This window comes from Dendrobium catenatum, unplaced genomic scaffold (assembly GCF_001605985.2).
Source record: "Dendrobium catenatum unplaced genomic scaffold, ASM160598v2 fragScaff_scaffold_847, whole genome shotgun sequence".
Lineage (NCBI taxonomy): Eukaryota > Viridiplantae > Streptophyta > Magnoliopsida > Asparagales > Orchidaceae > Dendrobium > Dendrobium catenatum.
In genome coordinates, this window is record NW_021319309.1 from 1,088,161 (window position 1) to 1,112,924 (window position 24,764).

General features: G+C 35.0%; 1 protein-coding gene across 2 annotated transcripts; it reads left to right on the forward strand.

Moving 5' to 3' along the window:
* The first annotated feature begins 452 nt into the window (after positions 1-452).
* LOC110104036 (BTB/POZ domain-containing protein At2g04740) lies at positions 453-23,911 on the forward strand. 2 transcript variants are annotated; one of them, XM_020832973.2, is made up of 5 exons: positions 453-1,103; positions 21,484-22,210; positions 22,299-22,335; positions 22,433-22,566; positions 23,285-23,911. In XM_020832973.2, the coding sequence occupies exons 1-5, from the start codon at positions 629-631 to the stop codon at positions 23,637-23,639; spliced, it is 1,728 nt and encodes a 575-aa protein (XP_020688632.1). In that variant the 5' UTR covers positions 453-628; the 3' UTR covers positions 23,640-23,911. The 2 variants fall into 2 exon arrangements, with proteins under 2 accessions (XP_020688632.1, XP_028552655.1); XM_028696822.1 differs by having other exon boundaries at positions 22,437-22,566; positions 23,285-23,419.
* Positions 23,912-24,764: the final 853 nt, after the last annotated feature.

A 24,764-nucleotide genomic window follows, 5' to 3' on the forward strand; every position in this document is an offset into this window, starting at 1 on the left:
GTGTTATATTTTAGATTTAATATAATACTTTTGATCTTGTGATTGTTGTATCATAATTATTATGATACCTCTCTATTTTATCTATCTTATAATTTGTTTTATCATGCCTATTTTGATTGCACTCCCTTATATAGAATTATAATTATTTAAATGTAATTTATTGTTTATGTTATTATTAAATATTATTTGTATCCTATAATATGAAAATTTCTCTTATAATAATGTTGAACTTATTTTGGACTAATGTTTATTGCAGCTGTTTTTAAATATTTGACTCATGTAAGAAATGAGAATATTTAAATTTGAAATAAACATTTAAGTAAATTTAATTTTAAAAAATAAAATATGAATATTTTTTATTTAAATAAAATATGAACATATTCCTCACAATTTCTGCTATTAGGGGCCTATATAAATCAGACTTTCCCATGATTTTCCACGTATTTCGTTAATCTCGTCTAATGCCGTTCTGATCCAGACGTAGATTCCTTTTGATTCCAAGGCGAAGATTCCATTATTTCCCCGACATAGATCAGAGCCGAGATCTGCTTGGCCGCCAGGGTGAGCGTCCCCCAAAAGCTACAATCCAAACGGCAGAAACCTAACTGAAACTATAGCGCACGATCAAATGCCCACTTGGTCGATTGATCTTGACCTCGATGGCTTTGAGCTCGACCCGGAGGATCTTCACCCCTCAATCCCCCTTAAGAAGGTCCCGGCCGGTGACGTCTTCGAGGCGGCAAGGGCCGGCGACGTCGACCGCCTCCGCTACCTTCTCGACTCTGGTGTCAACGTGAATGCTCGCGACCGGTGGGATTCTGTCGCCCTCTACTATGCCTGCCTCGCGGGCCACGTCGAGGCAGCTCGGATGCTCCTGGAGGCCGGTGCGATCTGCTCGGAGCACACTTTCGACGGGGATCGCTGCCACTACGCTGCGCTTAATCTACGCGTTCGCCGACTCCTCAAGGCGTTCGAGGCCCGGCCGCCACCGCTCGCTCCGTTACCGGCTGCACTGAGGGATACGTTTCTCAGCTGCCCAGCAAATCGCGTGGCTTATCTGGAGCAGTGCGATGATTTTACCGCCGCTGCCTTGAGGGCTGCAGGTCAGGTTGCGTGCTATCACTCTCTTAGTCGTTCGTTTAAAGGTTTTTATTTACTTCTTCGTTTATCATTTTCTCCTTGCTAGCGATGCTGGATCTTAGTAATAATTAATAAATTTGTGGTTCTGTTGTAATACCTTCAGGGGCCATAATATTTTTATCATTTTTCCTTTGTCTGATGCTGAATTATAGCTGTGGACTGGGCTTTGTGTTTGTGTGGTGTTATGAACTGAAATAGGACTATTTTGAAATCCGTATTTGCAACTGAAAATAAAATTGTTCCAAATTTGACAAACTCAATCATACGTGCAAACTAATAACTAGAAATTAGAGTATAAGAAATAGAAGAGGTAAGCAATCATCAAATGTTAACATCAAGCCTCATGTTTATACATAGAGATAACTTCCCCTTTACACTTTTAATCTCCGTTTGCATTAGGAGAAGGATAGGAATTAAAAATTTTATTGAATCAAATAGAAGAATTAAAATGTTTGTACAAACACAAACCCCCCTGATTTATAATCACAAAACCTCCCAAAAATTGCAATAAATTCCAAAAATAAGCTGGCAACCACATCTTGAATCTAAATTAACCAAAAGATTCTTGTAACTGCGTGAAATGGGCCTCAATTCTTGTAGTTGTTCTAGAACAAAAAACTGCCTTAAGTTTATGTCACCGACCTCTCTCAAATCTTATGCATCCATTGTTGAAATTGCTGATACCCTAGAAAAGGATAAAGGAAATCCAGATGCACGAGTAACAAAGGCCACATTGATCGCCACACTAGAGAATATAAGCCCAAGTTGGTGGGGAGAAAAAATAGAGAAATGACTTAGGGAGGAATCCAAAAAACTAGAGAAGACAAGTAATTATCATAGCGAACATCATTGGCATGCTCAAAAGAAAGAGCTAAAACTGAAATTCATAAAAATAGAGAAAATTGTAGAAGTAAATATTGACTGTAAACCTAAAACCACAACCCACGATCCAACTGCTGACCCCACAATCGCATGATCCCACGACCTCACCCATGATCTCTCATGACACAAAACACTCACCCTCTCTCGTTCGCACTCTCATATGCACAGATACAAGAACTTAGGAGAATCGCAAGAAATCGAAAGCAAGGAAGTTGGGAACTTACCTCTCGGCTCCCGTTGAACTCCGAACCGACCGTCGGCCTCCAACATCCCTGCACTCACCGGCCCGACCTCCAACCTCCTGCTCCAACGTCGACCCGGCCGGATCCGACTTGGCCGTCTGTTCCTCTATCTCCTACCTCCAACCAGAAGCCGCCTTCTCCGAGCCAGTGTCCTAGCCGCAATCGGCTCGCCAGACTTGCCGACTCCGACACCGGCCGGCTTGCCGCCTCCGCCGACGACCAGGCCAACTCCCGCTTTCTCCTCTGCCGTGCGTGCCCATGCCCTAGTCCGATCGGGCTCTCTTCGTTCTCCCTATATATATATGTATATATATATATATATATATATATATATAAAATAAACAAAAAGAGAAGAGGAGAGAAGAGGAAAGGGATTTTCAAACATGTACGAAAACAAATTGAAGATTTTTGAAGGAAGTCCCGGGGTTTAATTTGGTCCCCCGAAACCCTCGGTTGTCGAGCTTATCCGACCGAGGGATTGAAGACTTGAAGGCTCAATCGCTCTCTAAATCTCCTCGCCGTTGATTCGCTCCGGTCGAGTCGAGCCAAAAGGGCAAGTGCCCTCCTTACCTCTCAGTGATGAGGAAGGGACGTATGAAGGTTGCCGAAATTTACTTGATAATTCTGGACTTAGCCAAAATTTTGAAAGATTGGAGAAACATGAACTTGAAATTAATTAATTGAATAAACATTAAATCAAAAATTCATTTAATCAATGTAATAAAAAAAAGAAAAAGGGATCTTCAATCGAGTACCTACAATCGTCGACAACCAATCTGCAACCAATCGTAGTCAATCAAAGCTTCCAAAGTTCGATTCTAGGACCTGACAATGTTCCGAAGCCGTTGCTCGTTGACTATCTTTTCGGCCAGGCTGATTAAAAGGGCAAGTGCCCTCCTTACCTCCCGGCGCAGGGAGGGGATGCCAGGATGTTGCCGAAATTTTCTTAAAAATTTTGGACTTGGAAATTTTTTGGACTTATTTGGATTTTTGGAAAGATTGAAAAATATTCAACTAATTAATCTAATTGCAATATTAATTAACCAATAAAAATTTTAAAATCAGACAAAACTTAAAATTTAAATAAAAACTTTAGTAAAGTAACAAATCAACTAATTAATCTAAAGTTAAAATTCTAAATTAACTAATTGACTTATGAACGCACTTAAATAAGTTTGAAATAAAGCTCTATCTAATTGAACTAATTTGAAATTGATTTCAATTAATTGAAAAACTTAAATCAAAAGCTTTAAACAGTTAAATTAAACAATTAAATAAAATTAAAATTTTAGATTTGAGAGTAATATGTAATTTCATTTAAACTAAAATTAAATCCTAAATTAATTAAATTAATTCAAATTGAAACTTTGAGTAATATAATTGAAACCAAAACTCTGATTAAATTTAAAAATTAATTAATTGGTTAATCTAATTAAGCAAATCAAATTCAACATATATATAATTTTAACATACACTTAAAATTTAAACTAACAAATTCAACTAACAAATTCAATAAATTAAATCTTAATTAAAAAATTCAATTTTCATTTAACTCAGATAATTAGTTAATAATCAAATTTAATAAAACCAATTTTAATATACACTTGAAATTCAAAATTAATAAACTAACCAATTGAATTTAAATTAAAACTCAATTAAAATTCATTTAATTAATTCATAATTAACTAATATAATTAAAATAAAATAAATGCTAGAAATCAATATTTTCAATAATCCAACTTATGTACAAACTCCCAAACTGGTAGCTCTCCAAACGGGTTTCAAGTTGCAAAGCTCTCAAATTAACAAACAACTCATATGAACTCTCCAAAACAACCCTTTAACACAAGGTTTGAAATTACGTAAATAAGCCTCGAGGCGCTATGAGGCGTAAGACTCACGGACGAAGAATTGTATAAATAAGAATTTAAGTATTCTAGTAGGTAATTAACAGTTATTCTATCATATGATAAAAACATCTAAATGAGAAGTGAAATTAGTGAAAAAGAATAAAATAGATGCAATATATACATCTCATAGGCGTAAGACTCACGGACGAAGAATTGCATAAATAAGAATTTAAGTATTCTAGTAGGTAATTAACAGTTAGTCTATCACATAATAAAAACATCTAAATGGAAGTGAAATTAGTGAAAAAGAATAAAATAGATGCAATATATACATCTCATAACATAATTTAAAATACAAAATCATAAATATAAGTCTACAAAAACTCCCAAAGTACAAAGAAGAAAGAACATCTAAAATCCAATATGTCCCATCACTAAATGAGTCTTCAAGGGAGGCTTCTTCATCTCCAATTATATCTATGAATGTCAAATCTTTATCATCTTCAACGTTACTCACTTTTCTCTTCCCTGTTCAATAAGAATAATTAGTGTCATATTAATTGCATATATATAATATAATAACACATAAGAAATTATGAGATACCTTTATGTGCTTATTGTGCTGCATAACTAGTGGATGTGTGTGGTGTGGTACTAGTGGATGTGCCAACTTGATTTGCTTCGCCCCTCAAGACATCCACACTTAGATCTTCTAGCTGCAGGTCTGATAATGATAAATCTGTCTGATCATCTATGAACCACTCATTATCAGACGCCACATCATCACACACTAAAGGGTCCTCATCATCCTTCAACCCCTTGTTCCTCAACCTCCTATCTCTCAACTTCTTGTTCTGCATAATATACACAAGGGAGTTCATTCTAAGTGTTAAAAGTCGAATTCTTCTCTTCGTTTGCGCTTGACTATATCTACTCCAGTTTCGCTCACACCCAGAGGAAGAAAAAAGTGAGACCTAAAACTCTAACTGCAAAACTCTGTAACTCAGGGGTAAAATCATCAAATTGGATCCACCATTCAACTATTTTCAAGAAGAAAAATGATAATCAGAACATATTAAAGTGTTATGCATGTACGAAAATTTTGTAAAAATAAGTTTACCTAGAGAGCGTTTACAATAGTAGATTTTGCAGCTTGCAGATCAAAAAATCTCTCCCTATTTCGAAATAGAACATATTCTAAATCTGCAAGCTCCCTGATGGTCTAGTCCGGTATTAGTCGCCCCATGCAATGATACAAGCCCAGCTTCACCTCTGGATTTGAGGATTTTCTCTCTGAATACTAAAATTGAGGATTGAGATAATACGTCGCTGCATGTAAATGACGGTGTAACTGGACCTCCCACCGAACATCAATGATATCTCAAATCTCTCTAAAACTTGCCTCCTCTCCTCCCAAGTTATGTGCAATCAACTCCTTTGCCTCATCAATTGCATTATATATAAAATCCATGGCTGGTTTCTTCTCGGCATCTACTAATCATATAACTTGTACTAAGGGTCTTGTGCTCAATATGGCATAGGTCACACTTGCCCAAAATTTATCATTTAGAATCAGCCTTCGTATTTTCTTCCCCTCAGGTTTCTTGCCCCACACAGAATTAAGCCATTGTGTTGATGTAAACATAGCTTCAAGAGGTTGCCTAACATCTAGCTGCTATACAGTGTCAAATAAGATGTGGCAAACCTGTAGAATAAACTTGCATCAGAAATTGAAAATGTTTTGCAGTACACAAATGTAATAACGAACCTAGTAGTAGCAGGGCGAATGATTTCCTTCTTCGAGAACTTTCTCATTATGGCTAAGACCCATGAGTGATTGTAGATAAATTTTGTGTCTTCTTCGCTCTAGAAAGGTTGCTCTTGTGTTGAGGTAGATCACCAAGTTCCTCCAATATGAGATCAATACAGTGCGCCGTGTAGGGGTCCAATAGAGGTGTTTTCTCTTCTCCATCAACATCTGACCAGTTGCTTTGTATGCACTGGCATTGTCAGTCACCACCTGAATAACCAATTGCTCCCCGTTCTCCTCAAGAACTCCATCTAATAAATTGAAAATGAAATCAGCATTTTTAACCTCATATGAAGCTTCAACTGATTGTAAAAACACCATGCCATAGGGATTGTTTATAAGAATATTAATCAAGTTCATGCTCTTCATGTCAGACCATCCATCTTATATAATAGTAACGCCAGTCTCACTTCATGTCCGTTTAATCTCATCAATACTCTGCTCTGTGTTTTATAGCTCCTTCAAAATCCATGTTTACAACTCGTACATGGAAGGTGCCTTCAACCTTCTCCCATACAACCCTACAGATCGTAAAATATTGAAGTAGGCTGGCGATGTCGCAACATTAAATGGAATGACATTCTAAAAAAAAAATTTGCCAATATCCATACAAACTTGACGTCAACCCTTTCTAGTACCAGTCGCAGGCATTATCTATGCTTGTCCTCTATCCTCTCCTGGATTAATCATATACTAGTCCATATGACCCCGGCCACCTCTATTATGTTTAGTGGAGGAAGAGCCCTTTCCACTCTCGCTCCTGTAATAAGCACCTTATTCGTCCCTTTCATCAAATTGCTCATGTTGTAAATGTTTTTTGCCATGGTACTCTTCTTCATATAAGCAGTAATTTCATCCTTCACCTTATCCGGCACATTTGAGCATGGTGCTACGTTTTTATGCGAGCCGGATAAGTGTTCCTTCATGCTGGTAACTCCACCCTTCACCATTTTATCACAAAAATTGTATTTCAAATACACGTAAGTCTTCTCACTGCTGCCTACGTCATCCTGTACACTGTACTTTCAAGAAGGGTCCCTCTGCAATGACGTATTAGACTTTTTCTTGCCCTTAATCTTGTTTCCTAAAGCACAAATGCAAAATAAAACAAAAATCTCAAAAAATTTAAAACCTTAGATTTTCTATAAGTTGAAAAATCATACCTTTAACTAAAAAAAATCCTAAGACCAGTTGAAGAAGTGTCGTAGAGGGTGGCCGGACACAAGAACCTCATCGGTGTGAGGTGGCTGCCGGTAGGAGAGGCAGAGGAAAGGCTGGGATCGTGCAGGAGAGCCGTCATCTGCGAATTTCTTGCGGGAGTGCTTCATTCGGTTCGGGTAAGCCGGTAGAAGGAAGAAGAAAGGGGGTTTTTTATTTTAAACATAAATGAGTGGGACCCCTATCATGAGGCGTACGCCTCATCCCAAATTGCTCAATAACGCCATTGAGGCGCGCCTCAATCTCCCTAAGGCTTAAGACTCATCAAGTTCCAAAATTGCTTAGGCAATGAGGCTATTTAGGACCAAATTGCGTAGAGGCGCGCCTCTTATTGTGCAATTTTAAACTATGCTTTAACAGAGACTACCGGACAACTCAAACTGCTCTCAAACAAGTAGCAGCTCCCACAACAACTAGCTTACAAGCAAGGACAAGGAACTTGTATCGAATAAACCAGTCCACCTACGGGAAAGAATAGGGAAACTTATAGTAAACAGGATAATTCTCCTACGAATACGAGCATGATCTCTTAATATCTATTGAGCAAATACTCTCTACGAGTTGTGCTAAATGACACTTTAAAGACTCAAAGTGAACTAAAAACAATACCTCTCTTATACATGTAAGAAATTGAAGCTAAAAGCTTAGACGCCACTGGATTCGCAACATGTGTACAAGCGGATAAAAGACATTCGTAGGCCCTTAAATGAAATCGCAGGCATTTTTCTAAAATAAAAATCACTTGCGCAAATTGATCATATTTAAATATTTTAAAATGCCCTTTATATATTAAATATGATCCCCTAAATTGAAGTGCAACATTCCCTGCATGTGCTCCGACAAATCCGTTACAATTATAAACACAAATGTCTGAGTATGCTGCACAAGGTCAAATACACATTATATGTTTAAACTAAATATATCCATGCATGTGCTCCAATCAACATATTAATGTTACAAACACAAATATCTGAGAATGCTACGCAGGGTCAAATGCCACAACCTGCATGTGCTCCAATCAACGTATTAAAGTTACAAATACGATATTCGAGAATGCTATGCAGGGTCAAATGCTACAACCTGTATGTGCTCTGACTATCATGTTAAAGTTATAAATATAAATGTCCAAAAATGCTGTGCAGGGTCAAATGCTTACTAATATAACATTCTATTTTCAAAATAAATATAATCCGATTGTGCTCCAATCGTCACATCTGAGTTCCGAATCCAACGATTCGAGAATGCTGTGCGGGTTTAATATTCAAGTCTCATCCTCCTCGAAAGGACTGGAGTCGACATGACTTGAATTGCAAAATGCCTCCCAAATTTCTACGAAAATACAAGTGAATTTAACATTACCCCGATGATGGCCGTATTGACAGAAAATCTCAAATAGTGGGGTCAAATCTTAAATCTCACAAAAACCTACATTCTTGAAATGAAATACATCTCCTTAAAATTTAAAACTAAAAATCATCCACATTCCACAACCGTTTGTCGGGATGATAAATTTGAAATTAACCTCAGCTCACAAAGAGCAAATGTGTGTCGGGTGTATCATTAAGATTCATCCTCAAATAGTCTCTTACCAGTAGGGGCTAGCAGGGACATCACACGTGCCCTATGATCGGGTGGTTTTGCCACAAAATGACACCATTATATTACGATCATGGCCAAATCCAGTTTGTTCCCTAACACGTCAAACCCTTGAGCGATGAATCATAGGGTATATTTGATGGGTATAAAGCCCTCTGAGCTAAGGTGGATTCAGATATATCCCCTTAGACAAACACCAACTTAGTTCTACAAGGTATTCTTGGACGAAGCAACCAATAGTTGCCGATAATGTGCCTTATATTAGGTGACCTCTTTTGACTAAGTAGACCAGGGAAAATGATAACCCGGAATGACGGAACCATGGGATCTTGATCGGACTCGTCTTCATTTTCCCACCACCAATTTTAAGTTCATGGTGATAAATTCCAAATCATAAAATCAAATTCAAACTGTAAAACCGTTGCTATTATACACTGAATTTGTGATCCATACGACCTCCTTAACGACTAACCTTAATCGAAAGTTCTCTCCTGTTATCAGGAGGGGTAATTAACTATAGGGGCTTGCGCCTATAGGAAACCAGAAATCAGATAAAAAAGTCCTCACAAAATGAGGGTGAAATATCTGGGTAGTGTCTTATCTAAAACCTAATCTGTCTTCTGAAAATTCTCCCGGAACCTATTCTCGTTAAAACTCTCTGCCGTCGTCACAAACACTTAAAAGAAAAATAGACTGGCGTGGAGAGGTCGGGGTGCATCAATGGAATTTTCGGAGCCCACCATAAAATGACTACCTAGCTTGTCAATTTGTTCATCTCAATGCAGGTACCTTACATTTTTTGATAAGATTTGCATTAATTTTACCCCGCTCGAGAAGTTATGTGGCTCCACTGAATGGTTCATCTGATATTTGTCAATTAATTTGAATATAATCATTGTTCTTATTTCAGAGTAATCTATAAGACATCACATTGAAGCCAATTGCGCCAATACACAAGATATTTTTTGTATCCACCATCAACAACGGGAATAATTTCATAATTTAATAATGCTTCTAGCACACAATTTACAATTGTTTGTAAAAATGTTGAATGTGAATTCAAAGGAGGAAGTGGACAGAGAAACGAACTCAAGGCATTTGTTTCATGATACAACGTTAAATTAAAAACATTAACCATTAGCCTAATACCAGAATGTTATTGGGTTTAAAACATATAAGTGTTTGTTCGAATATGTTTATGATATTATATGACAGTACTATTCTAGCAATTAAAATTTTGAAGGTCATTGTGGGAAAATTTTCAGGCTTAGACGAACCATTATTTTTTACCTGGCTTGAATTCTACGTAAGACATAACCCTTAATCACATATGTAATTGACGCATAATTGTCATAATTGAGTCAATTTTTTACGAATAATTTCATACAAATGATGCATATACTATGCAAATGATTGGTCAAATTTTGCAAGATTATACTCAAAATGAAGTTAAATAAGATCCATATAATTCTAGGATATAGACTCATATAAGAGGGTTAATTTAGTTTCTTTACTCTTCAATATGATCCAAAATAATCCATCTATTGGATTATTTTGGATCAGATTTGACAATTCAAGAGATTATTTTTTATCAAATTTGAGTAGTGGAGATAAAATCAAATACATTAGATAGTCTTGGATTAAAATAGCCTCCATAAATAGTCAATAGACCATTTTTTAAACTTATTTATAAGTATTATCAAAACCTTATGCATGCTCTTTTAGTAGGCGTATTAATAACTTAAATTTGTCCATTAATTTGTGGTTGATAAAAATTGAAATTTTATTTAATTTATCATCTTTTTCCATTTTTTTTAAAAGAGATTTTAAATTTAACATATTCATTAGGCATAATAGAACTACCTCATTATAGTATAATTTTGTCATATATGAGTAGTCAACAATGTTATTGCATGTAATAAAGAGCTATTTTAGAGAAGCAATCCTAAACGAAAAAGATAGAATTATGTTTCCTAAGAGTTCGTGGAAGTGTTAAGGAAAATCTACATTAATATCTTCTCAAGACTTGTGAGAAAACAAGCAAAGATGTATATAATCCAATATTATTTCTTTATTGATTATCTGTTTAGTAGTTTTTATTGTGAAATTATTCATGCTATATATCTTTTTAAATTTTGCTAGCAATATCTTCTCTTAATCATAACTTTAGCTAAAATGATGGACAGCATTACCAACATGCAATTCTAGAATATGAAAATCTCTTAAAAATGATTAAGGAATTCAAAAATGAATTCCTTTAAAAGATAGCCATCTTTAATCATAAATTATCTGTTATTTATGATTTATTATTGAATGCATTATATATTTCATTGAATTCTAAAAAGAGGCTTAATCTTACTTAGTATATTCAAAGTCAACGACTTTAATTTTCATTGTTTGCAAAATCATAGAAACTATACTTGATACATCACTAAAAATCGGCTTGATCTGTTATGAATCTCGAGACATATCCAGTTGGAAACTTTTGAGAACAAATTAGTTTCAATTTCAACAAACTTATAGTTGAACTGACGCAATGGCGCCAAAATTGGTCCAATCCGCCCCAAATTGTCCCCAATTAAAAATCTGAAACATTGTTGGAAATTTAAATTAAAAATTGAAAGATAGTTGGAAACTTCAGAAAATTAATTGGATGACAATAATTTTTAAATATGACATGCTTATAATTGAGTGGTTCGATGAGATGAATAAAACGAGCTCAAGATCGTTTGATTCCAACACCATTTAGACACATAAATGTTGAAGAAAAGCTTCATAATTAGGGGAGTCAATATTGGCAGTTCGATGAAACAATTCAAATCGCTTCAGATCTTATCTATATTTACGGGGCATGCTACATCTAAAAATCTAAAAATAGGCCCCCACTCTTTGCATGAGAGGGGCAGAGCTTGGACCCTTGGCTAGAGAGGGAAGAGAGCTCAGAGGTTTGAATCCTGAAACTCCACCCGAGCACCACTATCGGCGAACCCTCATTACTTGACGTCATTGCCGGACTTTCACCACTCGATCTTCACTAAACATCCACCTAGCTGCCACTGTCGGACCTTAGCTTGACCGTTGCTACAGGACTTTTGCCCGACCATCTTCTTTAGACCTTTTGTCTCTTGGCCATTGTCGTAATACTCTTTTGCTGACTACGGTCCTTGGACATCAGTTGTCTGACTACGGTTCTTTTAATCGTTGTTACCCACTGATTACGGTCCTCAGACACCTGTGACTACGATCCTTCTGACCTTCGTCGCCCACTAACTATGTTCCCTCTAATCTTTGTTGCTCGACTATGGTCCCACCAATCTCTGTTGCCCGACTACAGTCCCCCTGACCTCAATCACCTGACTATGATCCCTCTAACCACCATCACCTGACTACCATCCTTCTGATGTCCGTCGCCCGACTATGGTCCCTCCGACCACCCATGCCTGACCCTTGATTATGGTCCTTCTAACTTTCGTCGCCCCCAGACTATGGTCCTTTCAATCTCAGTTGCCCGACTACCGTCCCACCCACCTGAGTCGCCTGACTACTATCCCCTAACCCCCATCGCTGGAGAATGGTTCCTTTGACTCTCATCACCGGACAATAGTCAAACCGGACAATGATCCATTTGACCCCCGTTGCCTGACTTCGGTCCCTCGACCTCCGTCGCCCGAATACAATCCCTTTGACCATCGTCGCCCCACTATAGTCCCTCCGACCTCCATCGCCCGACGATGGTCCCTTCGACCTCCGTCGCCCGATGACGATCCCTTCGACTACCATCGCTCGACTACTTTCCTCCAACCACTGCTGTCTGACCGACTACGATCCTCAGACCATCGTCGCCTAACCCAACATTCTTTGTCTGACCGCGGTTCCTCTAACCTCCATCACCAGCCAACTACGATTATTGGACTACCGTTGACCAACTACAGTCCTCAAACTAACATTGTTCAACTACAATCCCTCCAACTTCTATTGCTCGACTACCGTCCCTTTGGCCTACATCATCGGACGAAGGTCCCTCTAACATCGGACGACGGTCCCTCCATTCTCAGTTGCTCAAGTACGGTCCCTCTGATCACTGTTGACTAACTACGGTCCCTCCAATCTCTATTTCCCGACTACGATCCCTCCAATCACCATCACCCAACTACAGTCCTTTCGACCAAACAAACAGGCCAACTATCTCGTAAGAACAAGTCTTATGCCATTGGATTCTTCCAAATCTAACCGTGTTACATGCTCTATATGATGTATATTTGCTATATTGCATCAACATCTTTCCTTGAGGAAGGGGATCATTTGTAATAAATGATAAACACTGGTGGATCAAAAAAAACTTGTTGGAGGAGACCGTGATTTTTTCTTTTCTTGGGTTTTTCGTCTAAAAAAATATTGTATCTTTTATAGTTCTTACACTATTCTCTTTCTTATCTATATGTGTGCTGGATTTTTGTTCAAAGCTAAGACGTTAAACACTCCACCTAGTACAATGTTTTAGCATAAAAGTATATTATTGCAGATATTCAACCAATTTAACTTTTCTATAGTCTAACTTTTTTTGTTAATTTAGATATTTTAATGGTTGATGATTAGAATATAGTACAAGTCTTAAGTAATAAATAATGCTCCAATATAGAAGGGCTTGCATAAGTATATAAACTCTATTTCGTAATTATAATCTTTTGGCTTGGCTTCATAAATTATTTTGCTAAATTAAGCAATATAATGCTCTTCTCGACTAAGAGCTCTTCTAATGCCTATACTAAAACCATCACAAGAAATCTATAATACATTATTAAAATTTACCACTTTAAACGTCAGTGCATTTATAAACTTTTATTTAAAATATCTTTAAAATTATTATCATTAAATTTCATCCGATGAAATTATCCTTTTTTTAAGATAGTTGGTAATTTGTGCTATATCATTGTTAAATTCTTTAATAAATTTCTATAGAATATGGCCATTTCATGAGAAGTTTGAATTTCATGAATGCTACTTTGTGTTCAATAAGTATTAATTGCTTTAATTTTATTAAGATCAACAAATAATTATTCACTTGATTGAATATATCCCAAAAATATCACAGATGACACAACAAAACTTGTCTTCATATTCAAATATAACTTAACCTTCTGCAATACTTTCAAAAACATTTCTAAGATTCCCAAATAATCTTTTCAAGATATTATAAAAATGCACAACCATTAATTTTCTTAAGAAACTTTGAAGGCCATGATTCATAATTCTCATAGAAATGTTTGATTAACGAACAATTCATATAATCTATCTTTAGTTTTTAAAATTTTTTTATTCTTCTCCTTCTCGCATTCTTACTTGATGATAGTTCTGAAACCAAATTTCAAAGTCATCTCAACATATCAACCAATCAAGGTATATGAAATTGATATTTGATGATAATATTATAAGTTAGTTTCATTCAACATAAATTCACCAACTTTTATTTTGTTTTGACGCAACCAATGAAAGAACTGTGTAGGGATTATTGCCTGGAACTATCAAATTGTTTCAATAATTTTTGGCAACTTAATGGCTTGATGGCTGAATATTACGCTATGTTGACATTTAAATTAAAATTTACATCCACAATATGCATGATAGTTACTAATAATAAATTTATTAGAGCTAGTATATTTAAATGACATCCACATATATATATATCCATGATAACAATGATACCTAGATATTAAATTTTTCCATCCATGCCGCTAAGAGTTTAAAGTGTTACTCTTACAACTCATTCAAATGAATATAATAAAGTCTTAAGTAATTCATTCTCAATTATGAAGTGTCTGCTCTAACCTTGGCTCATACCTATACATGTCAATAGATTGAAATAGCACACGGCATGATGCATGGACGACGTGGTCGCCATTTGCTTGGCATGGCATACTTGTTCAAAATAATGCGTACTATTTGCGCCATATATGAACAATAACGCGCAGCACAAGGTGCAAATAGCACATATTATTCTTTTTTTTAGGGTCTGAAATTTAAAATAATAATTTATATTAATATTTATTAAGTTGAACTTAGCTGTCTTGAATTATTGCATTTCTTACAAAACAAATAGACTTGAAAAATGATTATAATATTTTGAATTCTTAATGATTGAGGTATTTATTACTTAAAATTAGGAATCACTTTGGTTGTTTTTATTATGATGATGGTCTATATTTCGATTTAATAGCATTTGATATTAATATATTTTTTATTTATAATTAGTTAATATTATGTTCCATGTTTAAAATGATGGGCACTGCTCTATGTGCTATGTATTGTAGCTCTAAATGAAACTTTACGCTATGGTGTGTCATTCGCCATTGATAAGTATGCTCCTACCACAATACTGCACAATCACTTGGTTCAATCTGAAAAGAATAATATAATTAGGAGAGTAAAATGACATATGCATACTTTTTTCTTTTAAGTGATAATCTTCGTGAAACAATATAGACAAGGATAACAAATGAAATCACTAGTGTTAGAATAGGGACATTAGAAAATAAAACATATCAGCAATAGGCATATGAATCATGTGACTGAAATACATTTACAAAATCGAGTGACATACAAACAAATGTTAACAAAAGATAATATAATAATATAATACAAGAATAAAATGTTAAGAGTAATGTTCTTCTCTGACCAAATTTATAGTCATATGTATGATATTCAAAATTTTAGATATATCATGATGAGGACATCGACAGACGCTACCGACATGTTTATCGCCGGCGAAACCGCAGATCGACAGCGTAAATTCTTAAGAAGCAACACTTTAATCGTTTCTTTTTTTTTTAATTTCCAAATAACTCCTAGTAGTATCACATCATATCACATGTTAATGCCGGCTTGTTGGGTATACTTTGTTGCATTATTGGTAGAAAATGTCACAACCCATCCACCAAACTTGGAAGAATATTGCTGAAATCTAGTAGGATCGGGTGGGTGGGATATAATATCCAATATGAGCCATACTGATGAGTTTCAACTAATCTTAGTGGGAGTGATGACATCAACTTTCAATTTAATGTTAAAGTTGTTGGAGTGTCAACATGATTTCTTCAAGTTAAACCAATTTCTTTTAGGATATTTGGAACATTTTTTTTCGATGAAATCGTGAGGATATATTTGTTTATGGATATTTTCACTCTGAGTAAATACTCAAGATGTCGAAGTTCTTTAATTTAAATTTTTCAACAAGTTTTTTTATTGAGTAAAAGCCCAAAATAGTCTCCCGACTATTAGTAAATGATCAATTTAGTCTCAGACTTTCATAATGCTCTAATTTAGTCCTCTGACTATTAGAAAATATCTCAATTTGGTTCCAAGACTAAAAATAATAGTTAAAGTTAAACCCAATAGTTAAATGCGATGATATTTTGGATATTGGAGTGTATGTGAGATTATATTATTATTTATATATATTTTATTATTTATCATATTAAAATAAATACAAAAATTATAATGAAAGTTAACCATGTTTATTACTATTGTTATTTAATGGATTAACTTCTATTATGATTTTTGTATTTATTTTAATAAGATAAATAATAAATAATATTAAAAAATATAATCTCACATACACCATAATACTCAAAATACCCTCACATTTAAATGTTGGAATTAATTTTAACTGTTACTTTTGGCATTGGGATCAAATTGAGATATTTTCTAATAGTCGGGGGACTACAATTTTTATTTATTTATTTATTTATTTTTTATTTTATTAGTCGGGGGACTAAATTGAGTCATTATGAAAGCCTAAGACTAAGTTAGGACATTTACTAATAGTTAGGGAACTATTTAGAGCTTTTACTCTTTTTTTATTCAAGGTAATTTCTACAAATTATAATCATCTAAATGACAATGATATAATCAACATATATGATTAGGATGGTAAACTTATCATCATTGTGTATATATAATAAGGTGTGGTCAAAGTGAGCCTATTTGTATATATGTTGACTCATAACTTTGTTGACTATTTTAAACTAGGCTCAAGAAGATTGTTTGAGCCCATAGATGATTTTCTTAATTCATATGAAAAGCCTATCTTTCCAAAGCCACTAATTTCTGTAGAGAGATCCATGTAGTCTTTTTCATTTAAGTCACAATTAAAGAGTGCATTCTTAACATTTAGCCGGTGAAGTGGCTAGATAATATTGAGTTCCATTTGCGGGACTTGAATAATGTTAAGTTTAGCTACATAAGCTAAAATTTTAGAATAGTCAATCTCATAAGGTTGAGTGAATCTTTTGTACAATAAGCTATGCTTTATACCTCTTCAATAGATCCATCAGATTGATATTTCACAATGAAAATCCATTCACAACATACAGGGATGACATCCTTGGGCCTATGAATGATTTCTAATTTTCCATTTCTTTCATAAGCCTTCATTTTTTCGTATATAACCTCTCTCCATTCTAGTTTATTAAGAGCTAGTTTTATATCCTCCCGGATCTCAAATTTTCTTAGGTTGTAGTTCTTTTTTTTTTTATTGAGGACATATGATTATATCTCATCATATTTATAAGAAGACGCTGAGTATAAGTATGAGTCTTTTCTTAGAGTAATGTGCAATTATATAAAAATATCATATGGAAGAAGAATTTGTGAACTTACAGAGTCCAGGTAGGTTCTTGACAAGCTTCAGAAAAAAAAAAAAATTGTTTCACTTATTTGTAGATTCTTCCTTTGAGAGTAAACACTAAGTTCAGAGGGGTGTTGTTGAATTGAGTTAATAGAAGTTTCTATAACCTAAACATTATCCAGTTTAGGAAGATTGTGCAAGTTTAGGAAGATTGATGCACTCGGTGGTATCTATGAGTTGGAGAAATTCAGAGGAAAAAATGTAAAAATATATTTTTAGAGAAATAAAATTTATATCCCTTTTGATTTACCCCATGCTAAAGAAAGATACTTTTGAAGGCTTTGACATTAAATTTATTCATATTAGGTTCATGATTGTGGGAAAATAGAGTGAAACAGAAAGCCAAAGGAGAAGATTAGAAATGATACAAGTATTTAGAAAGTATTTGGAAGATAAATGGACTTTTGAATTGATGCACATTCATAGACAACCAATTTATAAGGTTGCAGACTGCAAACATGGTATCGGCCTATTAATATTTATGGGTATTAATGGAGAACATAATGGATCCAGCCACTTCTAAGAGATGTCTATTTTTCATTTATATGATTTTGTGAAGAAGTGTTGGGGCTACAACTTTGATGGATAATAGTATTCTGATTTATGCAATTTTTAATTATGTGGTTAAAATACCTCATACTTCGATTAGAGTGAAGGATTTGAATTTCAGCTTATTATTTTTAACCATGTTGTGAAACTTTTTGAAAATTTGTTATGCATCATATTTATATTTTAACAAGTATAGCCAACACACAAGTGTGATCATCAATAAAAGTAATGATCATTTGGAATTAAGATTTTAAAATTTAGATGAACCCCAAATATCACTATGCACATGAGAAAGGGTTTGGTGGTTTTTATGGCTTAGGTTTGAAGATAGCTCTTTGTTATTTTGCAAGTTGGCAAATTTCATATTGGAAAATACATTTTATCACCAAACAAAGAAGGAAATAAGTTCTTAAGGCAAGGAAAACTAGGATGGCCTGCCTTATAATGCCATAATGTAACTTGATTCATTTAATTTCTATAGTAGAAAGATCATTGTTGATTGCAAAGCTACACTCTTTGGAATCTTCATCAAGTAGCATACACCAAACTTGATAGCACTACCAATTTTCTTCCCTGATCTCTGATCCTTAAATTATTGTTGTCTGCAGGAAAGAGTAAGAGAAATTTGGAACATATAAAATAAAATTTAGACAAAGCTTGGGTTATTTTCAATCATTAGCAATTTTTGACTTTAAGGTTTTCAACTGAGGGAGTGTAAGATGAGAAGGTGAGAATAATCTGCCATGCTATTTGAAGCTCAAATGTCTATAAGCTAGGATTTCTGCCTCTCTTAGCATAATTAAGAACAAGAAAAGTGCATTTCTGGGCTAAAATTGAGGTAGTTTCCTTTTCAAGAGTGACTATTTTCTATAGAAGATTCAATTGATCTTTGTTTAAGAAAATATCGCTAAGGTTTTTTTATACCTTTTCAACAGTTACTAATTTCTATAGAATATTCAATTGATCTTTGTTTAAGGAAATATCGCTACGGTTTTTTATACATTTTCATTAGTAGTTCTTCAATTTTAATTTGATAAGCATCAGTGTCTTTGTGCTAATTTTTAGGATTGTTCTATTTTTTAGTTTGAAAGTTTCTATCAAAAGTTTCTTGTATGAATAGTCTTTTTACAGGCATCATACTAAAGATTATTTTTCTTTCCATGCCCTAAGTTATGTCATGGGTTTGATTCCAGACTTCTAATGACAAGTGTGGATTCTTCAATTAAGAGAATACTTTTGGTATCTTTAGGCAACCTTCTCCGCATGCTTTCTTCCCATCAGATTTCATATATATATTTTTTTCAATTTTGGAAAGTGGATGATCCCTATGATTTTTCTGCGCACTTTATCTAGAACTTGATTAAGAACTATAGGAAAATAGTTGGTTTTCATTTTTTATAATCCACGCTCCTCACACAAATCATTTGGCTTGAAGATATCTAGCTCTTGTCAAATTTTAACGAGTGAAGTATGTTGTGACACTTATGCTTCTTTTCTTGAGGTCCCAATTATGATCTTGTAAATTACACAATTTAGCGAAATTTTCAACATCAAAATTTCAATATATCTAGTTCTTTGATATGCCCTAGGGTTCCTAAGTTTGGGTTTGCCCTAATGCTCCTTCAAAGAAAAGATTTCTCCACCAAATCCAAGAAAAATAAGCACAAGAGGGATGAGAGGAAGAACAAGAACCTTTGCATTAGAAATCCAAAAGAAACAAGATACAATTTGTCCACTTCGAGAAGGACAAGGTCTCCCACTACAAACCCTAGAAAACTTAGAGAAAGGAACTAAGGTGGCTAAGAGAAAACTCAATTCTTGCATAACCCTAGAAATCTCCCCCTATTCCTTACTTATAGCAAGCCAAAAGACCAACAAAACCCACTAGTGGGCTGCCCAAAATGAGACTCTGAAAGGTTGATAGAAAGGATGAATTAGATGAGAAATATAGGAGAAATAAAAGGGAATACTCCATGCCCTTTATTGACTGAAATTTCACCTTTTATATAGAAGTTTACCATAAGCAAAAACATGCAAGAAATAAACATATCTTAATTAGAAAGGAAAGTTACATGATGCAAATTTTTTTTGTTAAATTAAAACCTATCAAATAAAAACCCAACATCAGCCTCAATAATTCGTTGGTTGTTGTCTTGCAATAAAGCAAGGACCGCATCCTCCATTATTGCAATCTGTGGGTTGTTATTCTTTCTTGAGAAACCATTAACAAAAGCTCATTTATTGTTGCAACTTTCCTTTCATCTTGGGACGCCTGCTGCCAGCTGCAGCCCCATTGAATGTCTGCTGCCCAGCAACCATGTTCTGTCATGCCATAAAGGGAAAAGTGCAGTGGGGTGGGCGGCTGCATCATTTAACATTTTTCTATTGGTTTGGTCATATTTGTTGGTTAGTCTTCCTGCAGGGTGATTCTCTTGATCATGAGCATGCATTTATATGATTCTGTTTGTTGCCTATTGAAGTTTTTTGTTGCACATTATTGCTGAAAAGAACGAATTTGTTACCTTGGCCAATTTAATAAAGCCATAGGAGGATCCTGGTTCAGTTTTTTAGTTAAATTTGGATGGAGACTAATGTATAAAGTGAGTGAAACAACTGCTGCAATTTGTTGAGAGGGGTTTTGGACCTATCAATTGAAAGATATTTTATATTCAAAATAATTCACTTTGATCATATCACTGTTATGACACATATTTTATATTCAATAGTATTTTCACTTAATAAATATATATTTTGAGCTGCTATTGTATTGCGAAATACGTAGTGCTAAAACTTGAGGAAACATCTAACAGAGATTTTTTCTCCTAATGGGTTTTTACAAGAACTGCTGTACACTATAAGTTTGAACAGGCCTAATCACTGATCGGTTAACTTAGCTATGCTTTCTATCCAAGACATTCCGTCTGTATTCTTGTATACCATGTTCCTTTGGTGGGTGTGCTTGAAGCAAGCGTATCTGGGCTAAAGTATCAAGCAATTGTTTAAGGAGTTTTTCAGGTTGATGCCACTTTTTCATGTGCCTTGTATCTGTGTTAGATCAACATTTTATGTCTTCATAATGGACACACTCTTTGAGTTTTTTTAAGTTGAATTTGATCTTTGATATTGGACGCTGAGTGTGAAAGTTCTAGGCATGAACTTGGATGTAGCTTGTCAGAACAATGAATTTAATATTGTAGCAGTTGAGCGCATTAAGGTCCACTATAGTGGCACTGCATCACTCATTTGAGAGAATTCCCACTTGCATTTACTCGTAATACTTGATCTGTTTAACATATAAACTGATTTCTTGCTTCTGTGCGTTGCCATGCACGGGACCAGTGTAATATCAGTAGGTCCATGGCCTCTGGCTCTCATGTAATTGTAACAAAAATGGATCACTCAGGTGAAATTTTTCATTTTCCTAATTGCAGTTTGTTAATGATTAAGTTAACCTTCATGTTGTCTCTCTTTCTCTGGTGGATGACCAATAACACATGAATCATCTTTGAACAGGTCAGATTTCATTTAGTGAGGTATCTATCCCTCCAGATATCACATTTTATGTAGATGGAAGACCTATTGAAGCTCATCGGGTAATCTTAAGTGCAAGATCACCCTTTTTTAAGAGAAAATTTGAGTTAGATTGGAAAGAGAGAAAAGAAGTGAGATTCTCCAGCCAGAAGCTATCTTATTCTGCTTTGTACAGTCTCATCCATTTCTTCTACTCTGATAGGCTTGAAGTTGCAGTGGATGATATGGAGGATCTTGCTCGCACATGCAAAGCCTGCCAATGTGAAGAACTGCAGAAAATTGTGCAAAAGGAATTTATTCATCAAAAATATGCAGAGTATAAATCATTGAAGGAAGTGGATAATTCCCAGAAAAGGTTTATCTTGCAAGGTTTGTCTTTACCAGAGGAGGATAGACTTCCTTCTGCTTTGCGTCAAATTCTACAAACTTCCGTTGTCAAGTCTCTTTACAAACATACAGATAGTAATTTATATGAGTTGCACATGGGCCAGTATGGTGATGATCTTGCTGATGTTTGTATAAAAGTAGGAAAAAGAATTTTTCGCTGTCACCAAGTTATACTGGCATCCAGGTCAGAGTATTTTAAGGCTAGGTTGTCTCGCATGACAGATTTCCTGGAAAATAATGATTGCCTATCAAGCTCTTCCGTTCCATTTTTGGAGGAGCATGAATTAAGTACAGAGGTGTTTGAGAAGATGATAGAATACATGTAAAAATACCGATCCCTTGCTGTCTTATTCCCCTTTAAAATATTCTGTTCCATTATTCTCTAGTATGCACTTTATTTTTGAATTCAGGTACACCGATGGCTTGACGGATGTGGATCCTGATCAGGTTATTCTGCTTGCTATTATAATGAACAAAAAACCTATTGCGTTAAATTCTTTCTTGTGTGTATTTAGGTTATTAATACACAGTTTTGATTGGTTAGGCAGAAGAAATGTTTGATGCTGCTTCAAGATACTTGTTGTTTTCTCTTAAGCGAGCTGTTGCCGATGCATTGTTATCTCACTTGGAAATGGCATCTCCTGCAGAACTCTGTAACTGGGTGATATTATCTGACATGTAAACTTCATTACAGTTTTATTGTTACCATTACAAATATGCTTTTTTTTTTTATTAAAATGGAGTTTTTTTAAACTATCCTTGAATTTTGTATGGTAATATCATGAAGAGCATTGCTATCTATTTTATTGTTTTTGAAGATGGAATACATAAATTATATCGATAAGCACATATAATTTAAATCGGACGGTTTGAACTGTGATAGAAACTACTATCATCTTCATTAGCAGCTTTTTTTAGATTTGCTACTTCGAAAATCAAGAGAGTGCGCCCTGTCTATCTAGTACATGTACATGCCCTCTTCATTGAGAGATTATTCTGTGCGGACGCTGAATGCAGTTCACCGTCCGAAGACCGACCTGATTGCGTCATGTTAGCGGTACCGAGCCGCGGTATTGAGCAGTACGGAGTTGGTTACCAAGCAGGGGGTGACGTGCGCATTCTGATTGGTCTCTGGACGGCGTTCGGCGTCCGCACAGAATAATTTCACCTCTTCTTGGCATTCTTTTTCCAATCTCTATGTTGAACTCAAAGAAATTTGAGAAGAGTAGTTGGTGATCATTTTATGGTTTTAAGTAATGTAAATCATCTAGAATTTGTTGCTTCTTTCTTCGGCAACCAGTTTTATAAGCGTGTTTCTCAACATCAAAAGTTTTGGGAGGTTCGTCTTCTTCTCATAATCCATTACGTTGTTGAAATGGCCTATGGAATCTTGCAGGTACGGGGTCATGAAGATTAGAGAGTACTGTTTAGATATCATGGCATGCAACTTTGAGACATTTGCCGAGACGCAAGAATTTAGGGCGATGCTGTTGACCCTTCCTCCACCTTCTGGAGACTCCTCTCTTCGTACCACGCGCCCTAGTGCTCCTGGGTCCATAGATTACTCCGGTCAAGCCAATCTTCTTGATGACTTGCGAGAGAAGTGGCTTGAGGCTGAGGGTGCAGAACTTGATAAGAGAGATGACAGTGCAGTTCAATTTGATAAGCGTCTTGAGATGCTTATGCTCATGGCAGAGAATGAGGTCGGTGATATCCATTGTTATTTTGTTGATAAGGTACCCAATCTTTGAAATTGAATCCTTCTGTTTTATGTTTCCTTTTCACGATTATAATCAGGTTAAATCATTCTGATGCTTTTCGCATCAGAAAAGTTTAAGCAGAGTATTGTTGCAGAACATCAGTCCATGCCGCGGGAAGGCTCTTAGGTATGTCTGTTGTTTTGTGTTTGTGACGATTTTGTCGGGCACGTACTGCAACTGGAATATTGAATGTAAAAACGTCTTATAGAGCACTACGTGCTTTTATGTGATGTATATAAAATTATCATAGTTCGATGGGAAAAGTTTCATGGCTCTCTTTTTATTGAAACGAGAATCTTTGTTCTTACTTTGATGGCTGGGTAACATTTGAGTTTATATCAAGTGGATATTGATCGAGTTCTATGTCAAAATAGAATTTTTTTTTTTAATTTTTATTTTTTGGCTCAAAATCAGCTAGAAATCTAAGGTCTTGTTCTGGTCAAATTTTATTTTTTATTTTTCAAAAATAATTAAAATGAAGATGAATTACGCCCTTTCCTTCCCTGTTTTTGTTCTTCACAAGATTTTTAAATTCGGCCTTTTCGACATTCTATTTCTGCACTCATGTACCTTATTCCTGTTATTTTAGTTGTTATTTTAAGTTTTCTGCCTTTAAGAGCAATGAATATCTCTTGTTCTTCTTCAATCTGCCATCATCTCTGAATTTCTGATTTACTATTTCACATCTCCATTTTTTTTCTCCTCTTCAATTTTAAAGATTTATTCGTGTTCATTTTTTTGGTCCCGCTTTTTTAAGGCTTTAATGCTTGCAATATTTTTTGGTATTCTGGTTTTTGGAACTACATAAGCATACGAGTTATTCTCTATCTCGGATCTTTCATTCTGGATTTTTGTCGTCTATAATGTTTGCCCTATGCTTTCAAAAATTAGGGAAGAATGCGAGTTAAGTCTATTTGAGTCAAAAAATAACAATCAGGAATTGATTTTTTATTTTTTTTTCTGTTAAGCACAATTAGATTTTCAATTTGTTTATATGCATGACCCTTAGGCATTTTTTAGCAATGAGGTTAGGACTTCATCATTCTCATTGTATAATATATGATTTAATGAAAGAAGCATTTTCTCTATTTTTTTTTTTTTCAAACAATAAAATGC